Raw genomic sequence first — 21,211 nt, 5'->3', positions numbered from 1 at the left:
AGTCATATTGCTGCATAAGATGTGAAATGGAAGTCATTTCATAGCAATGATTTGATGGAAAAAGATTTATAAGGGAACGCACGGAGAAGAAAGGTAGCCCCACAGCAGCATCTCAATATAGAAGGAATACTGCACAGGTGGTGAAAATACCAACATCTCTTGGGAAAAGGAATACAGTGACCATAGCAGATAGAAGAAATGTATTGTTTAATAATACCTTATCTAAATTGTCTCACAAAACAGCAAATTACTGTTTGAAATAACAACTGCTGTCCCAATTCTACACAGCAAAAGTTTTACAATCACTGGCAAAGTCAATAGGTCCGGCGTTGCGTACCAATATTTTCTTTATCAGTACTGTTTTCTTTTTCTCATGTCTTGTGCAGAACTTTATTACTGAAAAAACTGCCAGGCTTTCATCATTATAAAATGTTGGATAGAACCTAAACTATTTGTTGGTCTCAAACAACACATATTGTCATAGTATTCACTGGCACTGAAGGAAACTATTTTGTCTGCAGGTGTGCTCTTTACGAAAGGGCAGAATGAAGTCTTCCACAGTGAATTTAGCCAATGGCTGAAATGAGCAGATGTGTTGCTCCATGCTGTAGTGGGTGGAAGAAAAACGTGAATGACAATAACACACCAATACAGGAAGAGAGCTGGATGAAAGCTCCTGTGACCAAGTAAAATATACTTATATGTCTAGTAAAATTGAAAGGTCTTGGCTAATACTATCAGTAAAAACAAATTGCCCATCACAATCAGTCGTTCATACACAAGTCATACCCAATGATATCCAGCTCTTTGATGCCCATGCAAAAAGCTGGCACTCACCCACTGCACCATGCTGTGGTGGGCGGACGTTTCGGGCAAATGACAATTTAACAGAGCAATGGATGAAGTCCGCTGACCAAAACTTTGCTTGTAATCATATTATAGACTTTTTTAAAACCAAAGCCTGGTAAGTCAGCTAAATGTGTCTTAAAGAGCAGAAAAAGGAAAAGCAATGATAGGTATCCCACTAGCATAACATTAGCTCCCACAATGCAGGGAGGGGGCTCCCATGCTCCAGGGGGCCCCCTCAGCAGATTACACTGAGCAAACTGGTAGGTGGTGGGCTGAAGGAGTTCTCTATGTACTATAAAGAGGGGCCCTTCAATTTTAGTTGCGCTACTGACGTATCCTTCTGATACGTATTCTACATCGGGAGATGCACTTTTGGCACCAGAAAAAACAAGCATTTGCAATGCAATCGGTCTCGCATTTACTTGTCATTGTAAATTTATAACTGGTCTTCTTTTGCCATATTAATTGGTCAACCCTGCCGATGGAGTTCACATTGCTGTTCTGCACTTTGAGCGCTGTGAGTCAACAACAGTGGCAATCTTGTGCTGCAGTGCGGCTGGCTGGCGCGGCCTCTTGCGATTGGCGTTGCATCTCGCTCTCAGAGGACTGTCTGTCTCTTGGGCTCCAGCCCATGTTGTCAGGTTCACCAGTGCGGCCCTCTGTGCACCTCTGACATTGTCTCTTTATCCATGGGCCCCCCTTTTGCTGGCCCCTGGCATGCCCTTTCTCTTGGCTTGCGGTGATGTCCTTCACTGCTGGGGGCATGTGGCGCTATCTTCCCATTGGCGGTGGCAGCAGTCAGACGGTAGGGGCGGCACATACCATACATGCTCTCCTTGTGCCCCACGTGATGCTTGTGGCTTTCCAATTCTTTGCTGCTTGGCTAGGTCAGCTTTGGGCATCTTAATGCTCTTTGTGGGGGTCATCAGTCTCTTGGTAGGCAGTCCACGTTGGGCATGTGGCACTCACTTGGCCAATCTGTTCATTGAAGGTGCGAAACTGTATTATTCTCTGTAGTCGCTTTTGCCCTTATATTCAATGTGCTCTCTTTTTAATGCTGGTTGCTTTTTGTGTGCTTTGTTCGGGTGCAGTAACTCTGTATTTCCACTAGGTAGTGCTGCAGCAGCACTTCTTCCTTGCCATGTCGTCTTCTCTATGGTTGCCTGCTGCTCGTGATGAAGATGCCGGCGGGAAGCCACGCTGCACAGGAGCAGGTCATCCATTGTTGGTGACCGTCCTGGCCAGTCCCTCTGCACACAAGTAACAAAGGTATGGAGGGCAGTCTGATTGTGTGCAACAGCCATGACAGCGTTTCCAATACTGTGGGCCATGCTAGCCCTCAAAGGCTGTCCTCTGCTTGTTGCGGGTGTGGGGGCAAGCACTGTCGTGTGGTAGGAGTACCTGGTTCCCATCGAGGCTGTGTGTCCCAATTCCTCCACCCTCTCCACCCTTCCCCACTGTGCACATCCTCCTTTCTGTTGCGTCCCCACATTGCAGGCAGGGACAGGGCTCCTTTGTTGCTGGGACGGTGACAGTAGGTGGCCTCCAGGGAGAGCCTTGCAGTTGTCCCCCGACCAGGCCTGTCCTTCCTCCCTGGCGATGCAGGGACACCTCGTCTCCTCGTGACGCTGTTGGTACCTGCCCTCACTGCCCATACGGGCACCGCAAGGGTGCAGGAGGCTTCTCTTCTCCACTCTGCATGTGGGCCTGACCTTATGCCCTGCTGGTGAGCGGGCGCTCTTCTTGGTCCGCCTTCAACTACGCAAACAAAGCAGGCTGCAAGTGTTTACTGTGCTGGCATCTCTAGGCGTTCGTCCTCCGTCTTCTTCACTTTGTCGCGGGGGGTCACACGGCAGCAGGCGGGACCGCGGGGCAAGCTTCTTGGCAGGTGAAGGGCACTTCAGATATGGCGCAGGTGGGGTTGCAGTCTTTTTGCCACTGCTTCGTCCCCTTCTCCCCCAATGTTCACGTGTGGCTTTACCTCAGTCCTGCCTGGGGGGTACACAGTAGTACAACGCAAGCTCTCACTCGCAGGAGCTGCTGTGGCGCACTTCAGACAGTGGCGGGTACCTTATGTTTGCTGTGCCACTTCACCCCAGTTTCGCCGCACTCACTTTCTTCGGATCTGTCCTTGAGCAGGCTCGTGGTAGGGGGGCTGCACGGGTATCACAGGGGATGCTATTGCCGCACTGTGTGGCTGTCGTGTCTCCTTCGCGCTGGCAGTGGGTGCAGGGGTGCCTTATTCGAAGGCTACTCATTCCTCCACGAACAACGGTAAAGTTGCTGCCACTGCCCACATGGGGACAGACCCACTCATCGCCATTGTAGTGTTGGGGTCATGGGCCCTCATGCTATTAATAAAGGTGACATGGACACATAGTGAGGGGTCATAGAAGTGGCCCAGGGCATGTGCGCCCGGCCCTTTTTATTAGCAGTGTCAACTGACTGGTGACACCTGTGATGGATGGGTGTGGGGTGGGTGTGGAAGCCAGCCCTCAGCAGAGTGGCTGGTGGAAACACTCAAATGTGTCCGGCAGGACACTACAATACCAAAGCTTTGTATAGCCTCATTCATGTTTGTAACACATGTTTCTGTGAAGGAGGAGTTCATCTGGCTCTTAAATTGGCCAGATGTACCCTTATTTAAATAAATTGAGTTAGTTGTTTGTAGTTTTGAATAATTTTAAAAACTAACTTTTTTTTGTATCTTTCTTTCCATTTCAGCATGCTTGAGATTGGGCAGTGTAGAAGAGCAGTGAGAGTGTGTTTGCCTGCTGCCAGGTGCTACTGCAGGCCACCGTGTTTGTTCAGGTTTGTTTGCTATGGCTTCGTTTCAGTGAAGCAACTTGTAAAATAGTGCTTAGTGTCACAAGTGATCTACTCAGTGCAGGTTAACGAGTGTGGTTGGATGACAGCTTCGACCTTGTTACTGCTTGCCTGAAGGACACTTCACCCACTTACATTTTGTGTCCCAAATGTTTTAGAAAATCCATGGCCTGTATTTTATGTGACTCTGCAGGTCATATTTGAGAGAGAAGGTGGAGGTAGCCTGTTTATAAATTAGAACGCAGTTTTCTTAGGTTGTCGATATACATATAAAATAACATTTGTAAATAACCTGCCGCAGTTCACTGTTTTTTAAGCACCCATCATTCATCTCATTGATTAATAAAGTTTGTCCTTAGATATCAGCAAGTTTTCCATATCTCCTGGGAAATATTATCTGTATGTTATGTTATGTGTATTTGTAAAGCACCAGCCAGGGCATCCTACCACTTCTAAAGGACCTTGTCTACAGCATCCTGCTAGATAAGGATAAGAGACTCTTTGTGCCTATAAGTTGAGTTCGGCTCAAACAGGGATCAAGCAAGACAGCTGAGATTAGTTTTCTTTAGGCCTGGGTGGAGTTCATGGAGTCCAACTAAATAAAAACTCTGTGGAATTCTGCGGAGGTGGAGTTCCATGACCCATGGAGTCCTGAATGCACCAGATCTCAGAAGTGCTAAGCAGGGTCAGGCCTGGTTAGCCAGGCCAGACCCTGCTTAGCTCTTCCGAGATCAGGCACATTCAGAAGAGGGCCTTAGGCAGCAAAAGCTGCCGTTTCAGGCCTCTTGTGCACCAGCTTATCCTGTGTGCAGTTCACATGGGGCAGGCTAGTGCACAAGAAGCCAGAAACAGCAGCTTTCTTTCGCTGCCTAAAGCCCCGGCCTACATTCAGGCCAGGGACATAGGCAGCAAAGGTGCCAGGCACCTTGTGCACCAGCCTGTTCCGTGTGCATTGCACACGGGACAGGGTGGTGCACAAGAGGCCTGAAATGGCAGCTTTCACTGCCTACGGCCCTTGCATGAATTCAGGCCAGGGACATAGGCAGTGAAAGCTGTCAGGCTTGTTGGTCACCGGCCTGCCCCGTGTGCAGTGCACACCGGACAGGCCGGTGCACAAAAGGCCTGAAACTGCAGCCCTCACTGCCTACAGCCCTGAATTCATGCCGGAGCTGTAGGCAGCAAAAGCTGCAGTTTCAGTCCTTGTTTGTGCACCAGTGTTCCAGGGAAAAGAAGAGATGAGGACTTAACCTGGGTCTTCCAGGGGGTCCTCCTCTCCTCGCCGTCCGACGGCAACGAGTCCGCAGCGGCTGCCTCCATCTGGCCTCTGCTCCCTGCTCCAGGGATCCAGTGCACACTGCATCCCAGTTATGGGCTACACAGCGCAAGCGCAGACTGCCTGCATTTGCGCTGTGTGGCCCATAACTGTACTGCAGTACGCACCGGGTGAACTCCGCCCCACTGGCAAGTGTAGCAGAGTTTTTGGACCATCTCAGAACTCCAAGCAGAGCTCAGAGTTCCAAAAACTCAGTTAACTCTGCCAGCGGTACAGAGCTCCCCCCACACCCCTAGTTTTCTACCTAAGATAATGTGGGTCTGCTCATTCCCTAAATGTAAACATCAAGCAAAAGGTACCAAAAACTTCACTGTGTGAACCATTTATGGATTAGTAATTCCTGGAACAAAAAAGAAACAAATTGCATAAGAAAACAACCTCGGGTTGGATCATAATCCAATTTAACATTATTCAATATACTATTTCTATTCAGAAACATAAGTAGGTCCTTCAAGTTTACATGAAAGTGACAATTGATTAAACTGCAAATTTCTTGGGACGCAGCATCTAACACCAAAGTGGTTTTAGATTCTAAATGATGTGATAGAATTAAACAGTGTCCTGGCTGAATACAGAGCACATGACTCTTTGCCTATTTCCATTTCCTCACAATACTGTATTTTGCTATAGCGACAGGTGAGATTTCTACAGTTCAGACTCTACTTAAATATTTTTTTTGACGTTTATATTCGTACTGCCGAGCTGTGGTTAGTGTTTGCTCCATTGCCATAGTAGTAACCAATGAGGATAGAATGTTAACTTTCTTTTGTTAATTCGCCAACCATTTCGCAGATTAAACTTCACTTTCAAGGCGACTGTTCACCACCAAATAAACTGCCAACAACTGAATGCTGGTGAGCAGTTTTCTGAAATGTAACCCCTTCGCTGCCAGGGCTTTTCTCCTCCTGTGCCGAGGCTTTTTTTGGCTATTTGGGGCAGTTCGCGCTTAGGCCCTCATAACTTTTTGTTCACTTAAGCTATCCACGCCAAATTTGAGTCCTTTTTTCCAACATCCCAGGGATTCTAGAGGTACCCAGACTTTGTGGGTTCCCCTGAAGGAGACCAAGAAAATAGCCAACAGTGAAAATCTCGTTTTTTTAAAACAAATGGGAAAAAAGGGCTACAGAAGAAGGCTCGTGGTTTTTTCCCTGAAAATGGCATCAACAAAGAGTTTGCTGTGGTAAGATCACCATCTTCCCAGCTTTCAGGAACAAGCAGAGTTGAATTAGAAAACCCAATTTTTCAACACAATTTTGACATTTTACTGGAACATACCCCATTTTTACTATTTTTTGTGCTTTCAGCCTTTTTCCAGTTAGTGACCAAAATGGGTGAGAAACCAATGCTGGATCCCAGAAAGCTAAACATTTCTGAAAAGTAGACAGAACTGTAAATCCAGCAAGGGGTCATTTGTGTAGATCCTACAAGTGTTTCCTACAGAAAATAACAGCTGAAATAAAAGAATATTGAAATTGAGGTGAAAAAAACAGCCATTTTTCTCCATGTTTTACTCTGTAACTTTTTCCTGCGATGTCAGATTTTTTAAAGCAATATACCATTACGTTAGCTGGACTCTTCTGGTTGCGGGATATATAGGGCTTGTAGGTTCATCAAGAACCCTAGGTACCCAGACCCAATAAATGAGCTGCACCTTGCAATGGGTTTTCATTCTATACCAGGTATACAGCAATTCATTTGCTGAAATATAAAAAGTGAAAAATAGGTATCAAGAAAACCTTTGTATTTCCAAAATGGCCACAAGATAAGGTGTTGAGAAGCAGTGGTTATTTGCACATCTCTGAATTCTGGGGTCCCCATACTGCCATGTGAATTACAGGGCATTTCTCAAATAGACGTCTTTTTTACACACTGTCTTACATTTGGAAGGAATAAATGTAGAGAAAGACAAGGGGCAGTAACACTTGTTTTACTATTCTGTGTTCCCCCAAGTCTCTTGATAAAAATGGTACCTCATTTGCGTGGGTAGGCCTAGCGCCCGCTACAGGAAATGTCCCAAAACTCAACGTGGACACATCACATTTCCTCAAAGAAAACAGAGCTGTTTTTTGCAAAGTGCCTAGCTGTGGATTTTGGCCTGTAGCTCAGCTGGCACCTAGGGAAACCTAGCAAACCTGCGCAGTTTTGAAAACTAGACACCTACGGGAATCCAAGATGGGGTGACTTATGGGGCTTTGACCAGGTAAACCTCAAAATTGGCCAAAAAAATACTTTTTCCTCTCATTTCGGTGACAGAAAGTTCTGGAATCAGAGAGGAGACATAAATGTACTCCCACCCAGCATTCCCCAATGTCTCCAGATAAAAATGGTACCTCACTTGTGGGGGTCAGCCTAGTGCCCTCGACAGGAAATGCCCCAAAACACAATGTGGACACATCACATTTTCACAAGGAAAACAGAGCTGTTTTTTGCAAAGTGCCTAGCTGTGGATTTTGGCATCTAGCTCAGCTGGCACCTAGGGAAACCTAGCAAACCTGCACAGTTTCGAAAACTAGACACATAGGGAATCCAAGATGGGGTGACTTGTGGGGCTCTGACCATGTTCTGTTACCAAGAATCCTTTGCAAACCTCAAAATTTGGCCCAAAAATACTTTTTCCTATCATTTTGGTGACAGAAAGTTCTGGAATCAGAGAGGAGCCACAAATGTCCTTCCACACAGCGTTCCCCCAAGTCTCCCGATAAAAATGGTACCTCACTTGTGGGGGTAGGCCTAGCGCCCACAATGGGAAATGTCCCAAAACACAACGTGGACACATCATATTTTCACAAAGAAAACAGAGCTGTTTTTTGTTAAGTGCCTAACTGTGGATTTTGGCCTCTAGCTCAGCCGGCACCTAGGGAAACCTAGCAAACCTGCACAGTTTTGAAAACTAGACACCTAGGGGAATCCAAGATGGGGTGGCTTGTGGGGCTCTGACCAGGTTCTGTTACCCAGAATCCTTTGCAAACCTCAAACTTTGACCAAAAAAACACTTTTTCCTCTAATTTCGGTGACAGAAAGTTCTGGAATCAGAGAGGAGCCACAAATTTCCTTCCATGCAGCCCCAAGTCTCCCGATAAAAATAATACCTCACTTGTGGGGGCAGGCCTACTGCCAGCGAAAGGAAATGCCCCAAAACACAACGTGGACACATCAAAATGATCAAATAGAAAACTACCTATTTTCTGCGGGGGAGCACCTGCGTTTTTGGTCCTGGGCTCAGCAGCCATCTAGGGAAACCTACAAACCCAGACATTTCTGAAAACTAGACACCCGAGGGAATCCAGGGAGGTATGACTTGCGTGGACCCCCCAATGTTTTCTTACCCAGAATCCTCAGCAAACTTCAAATTTAGCTAAAAAAACAAATTTCTGTGTGGGATCACCATATTGGGACATATTTCATACCACCCAACGTTCCCCTCAGTCTCCCGGTAAAAATGATACCTCATTTGTGTAGGTGGGCCAAGTGCTTGTGAAAGGGAAGAGCCAAAAACATATTGATATTGAGGGGGAACCAAACGGGGTCCAAAAAGGCAGTTTGCAAAAAAACATTTTTAGGCTGACAAGTGCAGCAGATTTTTTATCGGTATAGATGAGACAATGCTGGGTGGTAGGAATTTTGTGGATTCCTGCAATTCCGAAGGTTCCATCACAAAAACGTGGGAAAAATGTGTGATTTCCAGCCAAGTTGGAGGTTTGCAGAGCATTGTGGGTATGAAAATGGTGCGGGTGCATGTGGAACACACCACCCTGGAATCACCCAGATGTTTAGTTTTCAGATGTGTCTAGGTCTTATGGATTTTTCTACATGGCGGCGTCCCAAAGTCCATAAAGTGCAGCCCTCACCATTCCAAGTGGGACGATTTTGAGAGTTAGCCAGGCTCTCATGGCCCAAATGTAAAACCAAAACCCCAAATAATCAAATGTCTTCTTGCTTGCCCTGGGATAAGATGTTTTAGTGTGCGAGGGAGAGCTGAAAGACTGTTACCCCCTCCAGTCGAGATTGGGCAGCAGAAATGCAGAGCGAGACATCAAAGGAAAGGAACTGCTTTTCCTTTCCTTTGATGCCTCTCTCGGCCCCTCCACGTGATCGGAGGAGAAAAGCTTTTGCATTTCTCATCCGATCCGCACTGGAAGCTGAGCTTCCAGTGTGGAGGAGTAGGCCTCTGAAGAGGTCAGCGCACGATTGCGTGCTGATGTCATCAGACGCCAAGGTGGGTCAGGGGTGGAAGGGGAAGCGATTCCACTTCATCCGTGCCCAAGGGAGGGGGTGTGAGGCCCCCGGGGAGACCGCTAGCGCTGCCCCTACTTGGACGTAACGGTTACATCATGGGCACCCGAGCAGTGGTGCCTAGGACGTAACCGTTACATCTGAGGCACCCAAGCGGCTAAAACACGAACTACTCCCAGCTCTAAATCAAAATTTCCAGCCATGAGGGAGCTTAAAAAGACACTTAATGATGCTGTAGGTTACTATTTGTGGGTGCCCACAACCTAGTGTGGGGACCCAGAAATGACCTAGACAGAAAGAGCGCGTCATGCTGATCGGTTTGGTGGTGGCCCATTGTCGCAGGACCACCACACTGTAAGTAATGGGCAAAAATGTGTTGAAAAAAAATCACCACAAAGCATTTTGGGGTGAGTTTTCCAAGTGCAGTGAATATTGTAGTATAGGCTCTCCTGCTGTGCCCAGAGAGTTACTTTGAGGATTTCTGTGTTTATTTCTGTTGTAAATGGTCCATTTTGTATAATTTTCAACTGTTAAACTTGTAATGTGGAACTCATGTAAAGCGCTCCTCTGATCGAAGTCTAGCTATATGAAACGTTATGTAGTCATGTAAAGCGCTCCTCCGATCAAGTTTGCACTATATGAAACTTCACATTCTCATGTAAAGCACTCCTCCGATCGAGTTTGTGCTATATGAACCTTAAAAAATACGTATATTTTAAATACATTTAAAAAAAAAACTCCTGCTTGCAGCCTTTGTGCACAGACACCACAAAGAAACAGCAGCATGCCCAAAACAAGGAAGAGGAAGAAACAACATACGGCCATAGAGCGCGAAGCGGAGAGGCAGAAGAAAAAAGCAGTGCGCCTTACTAAGGTATATGGCAGATCGTGCAATAATCAGTGTAACGAGGTCAGACTCCAAGGTGGTAAAAAGCAGCCTAATGCGGGTCATATGTAAAGCATTTACCTAGGAATTCAATGGAATTTTGAAAGGCAAGCCAAGGAACGAATGAAAGTGATGGGTGTGAGATAGGCATGGCTAAAGCCCAAAGAGTAGATATCAACATGTTGAAGAGCAGCTCTTGTGCACTGCTAAGCTCGCCTGAAAATGCTAAGTCCTTGTGGGACTAAGGAAAACAAACATGCCTCATCAGTTCTCACCAACAAATGCTCTTAGCAGCACAGCAAAAACGGTTTAAATGTCTGCACCTTGACCACAGGGTCAATTATCTGAAGCCTTATCTTTCCCTAAAAAAGAAGTTAAAAGTCACACCTTAGCAATACAAATAAGTCCTTTGTATCTTCAGCAATTAGGCATTCCCAACAATAAAGTCAGGGTGAGAGACTAGATTTTTCAAATGGCACCAACCTAACTCAGACAGATAACTTATGAGCCTTCCTTGAACAACTAAACATTTCACTACTCCCAAGCAAATACCTTGACAGTACAAGACCTGTTAGCAGTATCGGGGTGCTGAAACTTTACACATATTACCATAAACAAAAGTTTGAATTTGTATGTTAATGTTCTATTCCAAGAGGGCAAGAAGATTTTTTTTCAAGGTCGCTATTTTATCTCATGAATTGTTTTCCCACAAAGTATTCTTGAGTTTTGAACATGTATAGTCATAGAGGGAGGGAAATGAACGTTAAGGGCATGGTGGTCAGATGACTTACCATCATTCAATATTAACTAGATAAGTGTTGGCGCGGATGAGCTCAATGTATGTGCCAACAGTTATAAGAATATGAAATGCCACAATAAAACAAAGATAATGATTGATCTTTTTACCACCCGTGCTGGATTATACCATATGAATGCTAAAAGTGGATCACGATTTGTGAGGAAGCTAGGATTGAAACTCTGGCCTTTTTACATCTCATAATTCAGACCAGATAGAATAAAAGTCCTGATTTAATGATTTCAAGGTTCTTCTAAAATGTTCTTCTCCATCCACGTGCCTCAACAGTTTCGAGCTGGAACACCTTTCAGAAGAGATCCTTCATAGGACACAAACACCAAGCAAACATAAGACTGTAGGTATACCATTCAGAGAGAAAACAGCACATGCAGAAGGAGTTCTTTATTGGTAGGAATTGTCAGAGTTCAGTTTGGCTGTACAATGCTGTTGGCAACAAGCATGGCTTCTTCTTCACTGGCTCCTGGCTTCAGCTGTTTCAAGCACTGCAGCAGAACTCCATTTGGCCGCCTCCAATAGACTAGACACTTGCTCCTTCATCTAAATAAAGAAAACAGAGATAAAATGGAGTTAACTAACCAGTGGAATTTTCTTTCTTCAGCAGGTGGGAAACTTCCACACAGCAGGGACATCCCTTTGTGAGTTGTTTTATCAGGACTGTTAGAAATGGGGGGTTTGGTTGGCAAGGGTAGGCACCTAAGCCAGGCAGAGCTCACCACTCTAGTCAGGATAAGGGAGCTACACACCCAAGATAACTCTTGATCACCCCCTTGGTAGCTTGGCACGAGCAATCAGGCTTATTCCAGAGGCAATGTATAAAGCGTTTGCGCAACACACATACACACCTGTGACACAATAACTGCACTATAGAAGAGGCTCCACTCAAAGTTATATAAAAACCTACTGTATTGTATATAAATCATAGACCAAACATGACAGATCATACATTACTTTGCCTACTAGGCAATTGTGACACCATCTCAATTAGTTCAATGAGACAAATCTTGCAAGTTGCACACGTCATGAAAAACACCCACCGTGTACATACAAGGCAGATCCTGAAATACAGTAGTTATCCTGACAAGGCAAAAACGACACAGATCATAATATCAGATCATGAAATGTAGCAGTTAAGCTAGGGAGAGAAAACACATGAATTACCAAACATCCCTGTAGTACATAAGTAACCACTATGGTCATCACACCTCATCGGTAATACCTAAATTACAAATTACCGTCATAAAATACATAGATCCAATGCCCCTGCATCTCTTTTATATATCAGACAGTAATGTGAGCACCAACTATCGGTTACGGTAACCCCTGCAAACTCAATACAATGAATACGGTAATACAAGGCAGAATCACCAAGATCGTGATCTCCGTTGAGGATTCCTTCTGTCCTGCCCCCTGATTTGTGAATGCCCCTAAAGGTTTGTGCAAACAACACACACCACCCAAGTTGGCAGGGAGACCTCACTAGGGGCCAGATGTAGGAAAGGATTTGCGAGTCGCAAACGGCAAAAACTGCCATTTGCGAGTCGCAAATTGCATTTTCCTATGCAGAAATGCATTCTGCGAGTCGGGACCGACTCGCAAAATGCATTTCAGAATGTCAAATAGGAAGGGGTGTTCCCTTCCTATTTGCGATTCCTAGTGGTATGCAATACCATTTGCGACCGCATATGCGGTCGCAAATGGTGTCGCAGTTACCATCCACTTCAAGTGGATGGTAACCCACTCGCAAATTTGAAGGGGTCCCCATGGGACCCCTTCCTCTTTGTGAATGGACCCCAAATTATTTTTTCAGGGCAGGTAGTGGTCCAAGGGACCACTACCTGCCCTGAAAAAATACCGAAACTAAAGGTTTTTTAAGTGCAGCTCGTTTTCCTTTAAGGAAAACGGGCTACACTTAAAAGAAAAAAAAACTGCTTCATTTAAAAGCAGTCACGAACATGGAGGTCTGCTGACTACAGCAGGCCTCCATGTCAGTGAGTGCCCATAGTCGGCATGGGGCCGCAATTTGCGACCCACCTCATTAATATTAATGAGGTGGGTCATTGCGACCCCATACCGACTCGCAGACGGTGTCTGAGACACCGTTCTGCATAACATTTTGCGGGTTGCAAATAGCGAGTCGCTATGACTCGCTATTTGCAAGTCGCAAAATGTTTCTTTGCTACATCTGGCCCTAGGTCCCCTGCATTTGGAATTATCAAAGGTTGCTGTGGCCGCTGGGGGCTCTCCCACTAGGGAAGTTATGGTACTGCAAATGACCCTCGTGGCTCCTGGGCCTCGCCAGTGACTTTGCCAGGTCCCTCGTCCCTAAAGATGGCTCCATAGCAGTTGCCTGCAAGCGCCCAGTGCAGCTGTCTCAGGAAATGAAATACCGATGATCTCCTCTGGGATGGCCACCCCCTCTGCATAGCTCACCACTTCTTTCCCTACACTGCGGGACTCCCTTGGTAGTGGAGACCAATGCGGGCGCTAACCCAAAGTGGGTGCTGGGTGCTCGCATGCCGGCCACCCCAGAATGCCCTAACACCAAAAGGGATGCATGCTTCTGCCACCGGGGCACCAGGTCATGCATGCTTCTTCAGCGCTTATTGCCTGCAGCCGCTGCTGTATTCCTTCTTCTTCCCGGCCACTCCTCACAGGCGGGAACAACTTGGCACTCTCTGCGTCGCTTCAGAAGGGCACAAAGCCACGGGGGAAAACAGTCGCGCTCACCACTCACTTCCTGCAGTTTGAGAGCAGCGATGACCTCATGCTACTCTTCAGTAGAATCAGACAAGGCAGGAGAAAACCGGAGTGCACACCACGCACTTCTTTCTTGGCACTGGTCGGGACCAACAGGGGGAGAATCCTCCAGCTTCCAAACCAACAGGGCTGGGAGGAAAGCAGACAACCAGCCCCTGGAGAACAACTGGGGAGCACGAAATCAGGGAACCAGCAGCAGGCCAGCACATCAGGGTCCTTGAAGCAGTGTGACAGTTCTTATTGTGACCCAGCAAGTCACAGGCCAGCACAACACACAAGTCAGTCGAATAGCAGTTCCTCCTGGCAGCATAACAGTTCCTTCTGGCAATGTGCAGTCTGTAGAGCCAGCAGCATCTGGTTACAAGTCCACACAGTGTCTAAAAACAAGGGGTCACAGCCCAAGTACTTGTATTGGATCTAGGGGCAAATTCAAAAGAATCTTAGAAGTGCACAGCACCCGCTTTGGCCCCAGCGCTGGGTCTAGGCATCAGTAGGGAGAGAACAATACCTTTTTTTTGTGAGGGCAGGACGCAGCCTATACAAATGTAAGTGCTCCCCACCTCCCTCTCTCTAAGACTAGGAAGACCATTCAGTATGCAGATGTAATCCTGTTACACCTCCACCCTCCCTGTGTGATGGCGATCTGGAAAGTATGCACATAGCCCAGCTGTCACTCTACCTTAGAAAGACATGGATTGTAGCCAGGCTGAAAAGTAGGCCTGAGCGGAGTTTGTGTAGAGAGCTATGCGGAGTCAGGAAGAAACTCTGTCACGCTACGTGGAGTTCCACTAGCGAGCGGAGTTTTTTGCCACACCTGTTCACATGACGTTCAAGGTCACTGGCAACTCGAGGTTGTACCTCGTGTTGGAATTCTCACGCTAGCGGCACCACACCGTTAGCATGGGCGCAGCCATCTTGTTTTTTTGCTTGTTATGGGGCCTAGTTTATATCCTCTCTATATCTCTCCCATCCCTCACTTTTAAAACATATTTTCCCCTAGTTTATTTTTATTATATTACCTTTTCTCTCTCTCTCTTTTTATATTTTAACTTGTCTCCTAATTTTTTTGCGGCTTTTTCACTTGTTATTTTTTTTCTTTCATTTTTTCCCTTCCTTTTTCCTAATACTTCCTTCCTTATCTATGCCCCCAAGTCCCAGCACCATGGGACAGCAGGGGAGTGACAGTATCAGGTCTCAATCTGTCAGCCGCCTTCCTTGCGGACGGCGCTGTCTTCAAGGGGTGCAGCCTCGTTTCAGATTTTCTGAGGTGCAGGTGGCTGCATTGGTGTTCCTTGTGCAGCTCCACCTCCCTTCTGGCTTGTCAGCAGGCGGCAGGCCCTCTTCTGGGTATGGCCTCCTGGAGCACCAGCAGCACTGGGAAAGGGTGTGCCAGGCTGTGAGCTGCAGCTGTGGGGGGTTCCAGCGCTCGCACCAACAGTTGACCCACAGGTGGGCCGAAATTCTCGATCAGGAGACAGACATTCTCAAGCTGATAGGCATCAAGGTTGCGGGGCTCGGTGAGTAAAAATTTATGCTAATAGTTTTTTTCCTAAATAGCAAACATGTTGCTCACACGCAGGTTAGTTAACTTTATGTTACAAACATAATATTATGTGATCATCATCTAAACAGGTGCTCAGCGCTACCTAATTGTCCTTCTTTTTGGCACTTGCTTGGGCTGATTAAGAACTAATGCAGAGGCTCCTCCTGTGTCCTGTCAAAGATAGTCATCGTTAATATATTAGTATTAGTGATTTTGCATGTTCTCTCACTTCTCTGTGCCTTTCTTTTTTGTAGCTCACACAGTGCTAATTGGCAAGCAATTTCCCAGTGATGTGTACTAGTTTTGCATGCATCCAATCTAATGCATTGAGAGATCGAGAATGAGATGAGAACTGTGAATCCTCCGTTTAGGATATTAGTAATAGGGTTAGGAAATTAGAAATAGGAGGATGGTCCTTGATAGTAATATTATTATTATGCAGGCCCCTGAACCTCTGATGTAGAAATGTTACTGTGTTTGCCTTTTCATTTAAAAAACAGTAATATTCTTGGAGAGACTATTTAACAACAGTACCACTAATCCTTTCTAATTTTTTTCTTACATCATCCAGCATCAGGGGCAGGAGGAGGGCTGCTGTTGAGGCTGGCAAGGCAGCTGAAAGTGGTCCCTCTACAGGTGCCGGGGCAGATGGTTTTGCTGGCCCCAGTAAGCGCTCCTGTTGTCGTAATATTAATATTTATTTCCCTAACTGTTACCGCTCTACTCTTAGAATTATTTGCTACCTTTTTACTGTGCCTGTCTCCTATTTTTTTCCAACTCCATCTCGATTTATCTGTTTTGTAAAATCTTCTTATCCCTGCAAATTCCTATTTACTTATTTTCTATACTTGAAGTTTATTTACTTTGAACTGTCTGGCTATGATAGTCTGTCTTTAGATTCCTTTCTTCTGCTTGGTCAGTGAGCTTTCCCTCTCCGCTTATGTATTATCTTGTGGAGTGGTGGTGAGGCTCAGAGAACACATGTACTGAACACTACATTCCAATGTAAGGTATTCTGCACATGTTTTGTGAGAAGGCATTCTTTTTCTTGCTCTAGCCCAATCATTAAAAAGAAACTAAAAAGGGTGTTTTTGAACATGGTCATGTACTTGTTTGTACCCTCCAATGTTGTGTATGTATTAGTAGTATACTATCAGTTGATGACCGTGCACCATGGTTGGAAGTATGAGGAAGATGGCCCCATTGCATTAGCCAACCAAGACCATATGTCCTTCATTGACCAATTATTGCACCTTTTTATTTCTCTTGAAAAACTCAGATTCATCAATAGCTAGTTCAGCATATCCATTACCATTTTTATTTGAGTACCTGGCATTTAATACATTTCCAAACAACATAATGCCCAGCTGATATTTTGATAGAAGAGAATCTGTAATTGAAATATGGTGATGTATTCTTCGGTTGTATTTTGCTATTAGAAAAAAACAATAGGTGGAGGCGTATGTGGCGTCTAAATTGTATATTTGTTTTTCCTAGCCGCACTGACCACCAGTGCCGGGGCCAGCAGCGACAGCGCCAGTGTCGACGCAGCTGCTGGAGTGGATGAGGGGGGAGTCTCTGCATCGGCAGAGGCGGGCTGTGGTGAGTCCTATTGCTTGCTTATTGACAATTAGTAATATAGTCACTACAAGGGTGTACTAGTGTTGTTGACTCACTCGTCAATACCCTGCTTTTGTACAAGCAGCGGGAGCTAAGTAAGTATTGGGCTCTTCTATCACAACTCAGCAGACTGAGGTTTATAAAATTAACTTGAACTCTGATGTGTTTTGGAAAATTGAAAAAGGATGGAAGTAGAATGTATGAGTGAAATATAATATGAGTGAAAGGATGTGTGTGTGGATGAAAGGGTGCTTAGTAATAATCATATAGGAGGGTGATGATGAGGAGGATGATGATAGGATGCATGTGTGGATGAAGGATGGATGAAAGGGTATATGAGTGAAGGATGCCAGCCCAGGTGGGTGAAAGGGTATGGGTGAAAGGATTCCATTCCTGGATGGGTGAACGGACTCCCTGTGTGGGTTAGATCTCTTTGATGGTTGAATGGGTAAAAGGATGAAAGGTTGGTTATTGTGTAAATGTATGTTGATGAAAGGTTAGAGAGCCATGTTTGGAATTTGGATGGTTTTAAATGGTGACGGACTGGATGAGAGAATGTAAAGCTTAGCTTAAATGTTGTATATCAAAACCAAGGGTGAAGAAGAATAAGAGTACTAGAAGAAGACGTGCAATGATGAATAGATAAATGCTTGGAATGAAGAAACAATGGAGCTCTTCTAGATAGGGGCATTCTCCTCACCTACATTACTTGCTTGGAATGACTTTTATCAAAGGTTTGATGCAAAGGTTTGGATGGTATTTCAGAATATTCCCTTGACTCACCGTATTTTTTAAGCGAGGCAGATAATAAATACCCCAGCATCCATTAACTATCGACTCCCTCCCTCACTATGGCCTTTCACCAGTGCCACCCATGATAACCTAACAGCTGCATGGTTCAATTCAGCAGAATCAACACTGCAAAGTTGGTTGTGCAATGTGCGCCTGTCAGCTTAAGTTAAGTTAATGTGTCAAACACGTTTCAATGCATGGCAATGCTTAAAAAAGGTTTGTTTCCCTTTCCTCCCAATGCCCACTGTCAGTCAATCCCTCGTACTTCACTCCATTAATCTTTCTTAATTTCTGTCCCACACTTCTGAATAATTTGAAAAATTCAATCTTTGGTTGTACACATTTTTCAAGCCATGTGATAAATATAATTCATTATGACTTCCATAATGGATTTGCTTCTCTTCTAATTTTTCTTTTCAACATTTGGCAACCACCGTTAGTCAGACTACTAGCCAGACCTTAGGCACAAGATGATGAGGAACTGATTGATCTGGAAAGTGTGTACTCTACCTACCCATCCTAATCCACTCTACCTTTCCCTGCAGTTGAGTACGTTAAGAAGATTCCTTTCCTTACTGCAAAGCAAATGTATTTTTTCTCGAAAAAAAAAGTAGTTATTACAATGTGTGGTGTAGTAGGGGGATGAGGACAGTGGATAAAGTGGTCCATAATTAAGTGCCTTGATTTTCCTGAGTGGGACAGTCTGTGACGATGCGAATGCACCACATACAATCTAAAACCTGTTCCTTAATCTGTTTCCTGTACTGCAGTGCATCACTTCTCATGCCGCCTTATGGCAGACAGGATGGCTGCATGATTGATTATATTATGTGGCGTGTTTCATTCTTATTATCGGCCTTGTAGTCCAGGTACAAAGAAGAACAGGGCCATTAGAATAAAATAATTTTCTAGTACAGCTGTCCCAGCTGCAGACAGTAATGAGTAAGACTATGGCACCAGCTGAGTTAGCAATGCGACCATTAATTTAGCACAACAGTAGAGAGAAGAATACATGTACTCCATAGTGCATTTAATGGCTGTGATCACCTTAAAATTGAATGGCCTGAGGTGACCACCAAATGTACTGCTACTGTGCCACTACACTACATGATTTTAAACAAGTGCTTTGCTCAGAGGATTGTTTACAATTTCTCTTTTTTTCTTTCTTGATATAGCTATTCCTGCTGTTTCACTATCTGGTGCAGGAAATAGCAGCCCGGTTGCAACGGACAAAGCTGGGGACCAATTGGCCAGAGTACCAGCGGCTGGTGGTCCTCGAGGAAGAGGTGGAGGAGGTGGCAGGAACAATCGCTGCTGCCGGTACTCAGGGCCCCAACGAGGCCCCAGTGCCTCCAATCCAGCAACACCTACACCGCAGTGCCAGGGCAGCCGCCCGCCGTATTATCCTTGCTTCCGCCCCTCAGAGACAGTCTTCCAACGCCGCTTCCTGCGGAGGCTGGTGCAGTTAGAGGCCCATCAGGCATGTGTGGAGGGGCTCCTCAGGAGAATCCTGGCCCGCATTTAGTGCCCTCCTCTGCCTCCTTTTTAACCTTTTATTTTGGTGGCTGGGACTTGTTGTGGTTGGAAGGGGGGGGGAATGGGTTTGTGAAGGACTATTCTTTTTTTAACATTGGACAATTGGACATTTTGGCCCATATTTATACTTTTTTAGCGCCGCATTTGCATAATTTGTTTACGCAAAAGTGGCGCAAACTTTCAAAATACAATTGTATTATGTAAGTTTGTGCCGTTTTTGCGTCAAAAAGTGGCGCAAATGCAGCCCAGAAAAAGTATAAATATGGGCCTTTCTGTTTTGAATATTATTTGGGGAAAGGCACGTTTCTTTGGGGAAAGGGATGGGCAAGTTTTGGGTGGAAGGGGTGCATATTTATTTATTATTTTTGTTAGGAACGGGGTTAAATAAATAGTTATTTACAGTTCTTTTTGCCTAAAATCTTTTTTTGGGATGTTTTACTTCACGCTGCTGCCTTTAAGCAGCGTGTTTTCAAAATCTACTCATAGTGTATTCATTTTAGAGCAGCATGTGTTACAAATCTGCTGATAGTGAATAACAATTATTTATGTAGTTAGGTAACCTTGTCTCAATACTCTTCTAGTCTCTGCGGTGCATTCTTCAACATTTGACCCACATGAGTGGGGTGGAGAGATGTGCCATTGACAATTTTATTGCCTAAACTAAAGGTACAACAATGCTCCATAATTATCTTACCTGAATGGATGAAACGAGGGCTGCATGGTTTCTCAAGGTAACATGGTGGTAGTAGTAGTAGTAGCATGCTAGCGCACTAACAGTGAAGGCATCGGAAGTGAGATTCCTCTCCACCTAGGTGAACTGAAATGAAGATCCTGCAAACTGAGCTGAGGTTGCTTCTACCACATCCGCTTCACCAAGTGTGAGATTAATCAGTGGTGTAATTTGTGAAGTAACACATCAATCAATCGCACAGCCCGGGGGAAGAGGGTTAGGGATCAGATGAATGAATAGGAAAAGGGATTTTGGGAAAGGTGTGACAAAAAGAGAAACACAACACAAACACAATTTTCACCTTGGAAATGATCAGCAGCCTGTTGTGGGAGGAACAGAAAAACATGAATATTTATGACAAGGATAACTCAACATTCTGCAAGCCCCAGTGAGACCCAAGTTGTATATATCTAAAAATGTTCGGTCAGCTATGTTTGCAAAATAGTACATATAATAATTAATCTTGGGGTGATAACACACACAATTCTAAAAAAAAAGAATATTCAAAGAAAAATTATACTAGTCTGTATTGCCAGATTGGGTGGTGCATCTGCAATCTTCTGGGATTGCCCCGTCAATCTTCTTGGGTGCCTGCATGAAGCGGTCCAATAAGGTAAGCATGAGTGTTATGGTGCAGGAGAAGAGAAGGCATGTGGATGTAAAACAGAAATGATTATCATCATGATATTAGAATAAAGAAGTATGGAATGGAAGGTAAGCTTCATGAGGAGTAGTGTACCAAGAGAACTCAGAGGTGGCAGAGCAAGAGCAAAGACCTTTGCGATCATCCACCAACAATCAAAGACAAGTGTCAGCATTTATCGGGATGATCTAACTCGCAAATGTCATGCTCATCATAACATTTAGCCTAGAGCACTGCATAATGTGACATTATCATCTATAACATGCCTGTCTCCTCCTGTTTCCTACAACATGCCCCCACCCAACCACATATTTTCAAGTTTGAACCAGCTAGCAGACACACACAGCAGCAGCACTGCAATTCCCAAATCAAGTAATTGACGCACCTCTCACCACCAGTGCACAGAATGGAATAGACCTCTTACATCACCCCTGTTGATTTCCATGAAGTTCATAACTTCCTTCTTCTGGCAGTTGTTTAAGTTGTTAAATCACGTTCTGATTCCTTCCAACATACTCCAGTCCAGACTTGGATTAACGATTATTATGTCCAACTCCATACCAACTGCTCCCGAGAGTCACAGTCTCACGACCCTATTGAGATAGAGCGACCAATAACTGTTTAACAACCAGAGAAACATTGAGTA

General features: G+C 45.0%; 1 protein-coding gene across 2 annotated transcripts; it reads left to right on the top strand.

The window, feature by feature from the left end:
- The first annotated feature begins 1,724 nt into the window (after window positions 1–1,724).
- On the top strand, window positions 1,725–19,596 carry LOC138285498 (uncharacterized). Of its 2 annotated transcripts, XR_011201603.1 has the most exons (6): window positions 1,725–2,118; window positions 3,574–3,660; window positions 9,992–10,115; window positions 15,816–15,910; window positions 16,742–16,846; window positions 18,832–19,596. XR_011201603.1 is itself a non-coding variant. In XM_069225485.1 (5 exons), exons 2-5 carry the CDS (start codon window positions 3,575–3,577, stop codon window positions 19,179–19,181), a joined length of 636 nt encoding a protein of 211 aa, XP_069081586.1. In that variant the 5' UTR covers window positions 1,728–2,118; window position 3,574; the 3' UTR covers window positions 19,182–19,596. The 2 variants fall into 2 exon arrangements, 1 of the variants encoding a protein (XP_069081586.1); XM_069225485.1 differs by lacking the exon at window positions 9,992–10,115 and having other exon boundaries at window positions 1,728–2,118.
- Window positions 19,597–21,211: the final 1,615 nt, after the last annotated feature.

This window comes from Pleurodeles waltl, chromosome 3_1, assembly GCF_031143425.1.
Source record: "Pleurodeles waltl isolate 20211129_DDA chromosome 3_1, aPleWal1.hap1.20221129, whole genome shotgun sequence".
NCBI classification, from domain to species: Eukaryota; Metazoa; Chordata; class Amphibia; order Caudata; family Salamandridae; genus Pleurodeles; species Pleurodeles waltl.
The sequence above is the reverse complement of the archived record's forward strand: the minus strand, read 5'-3'. Positions and strand labels throughout refer to the sequence as shown.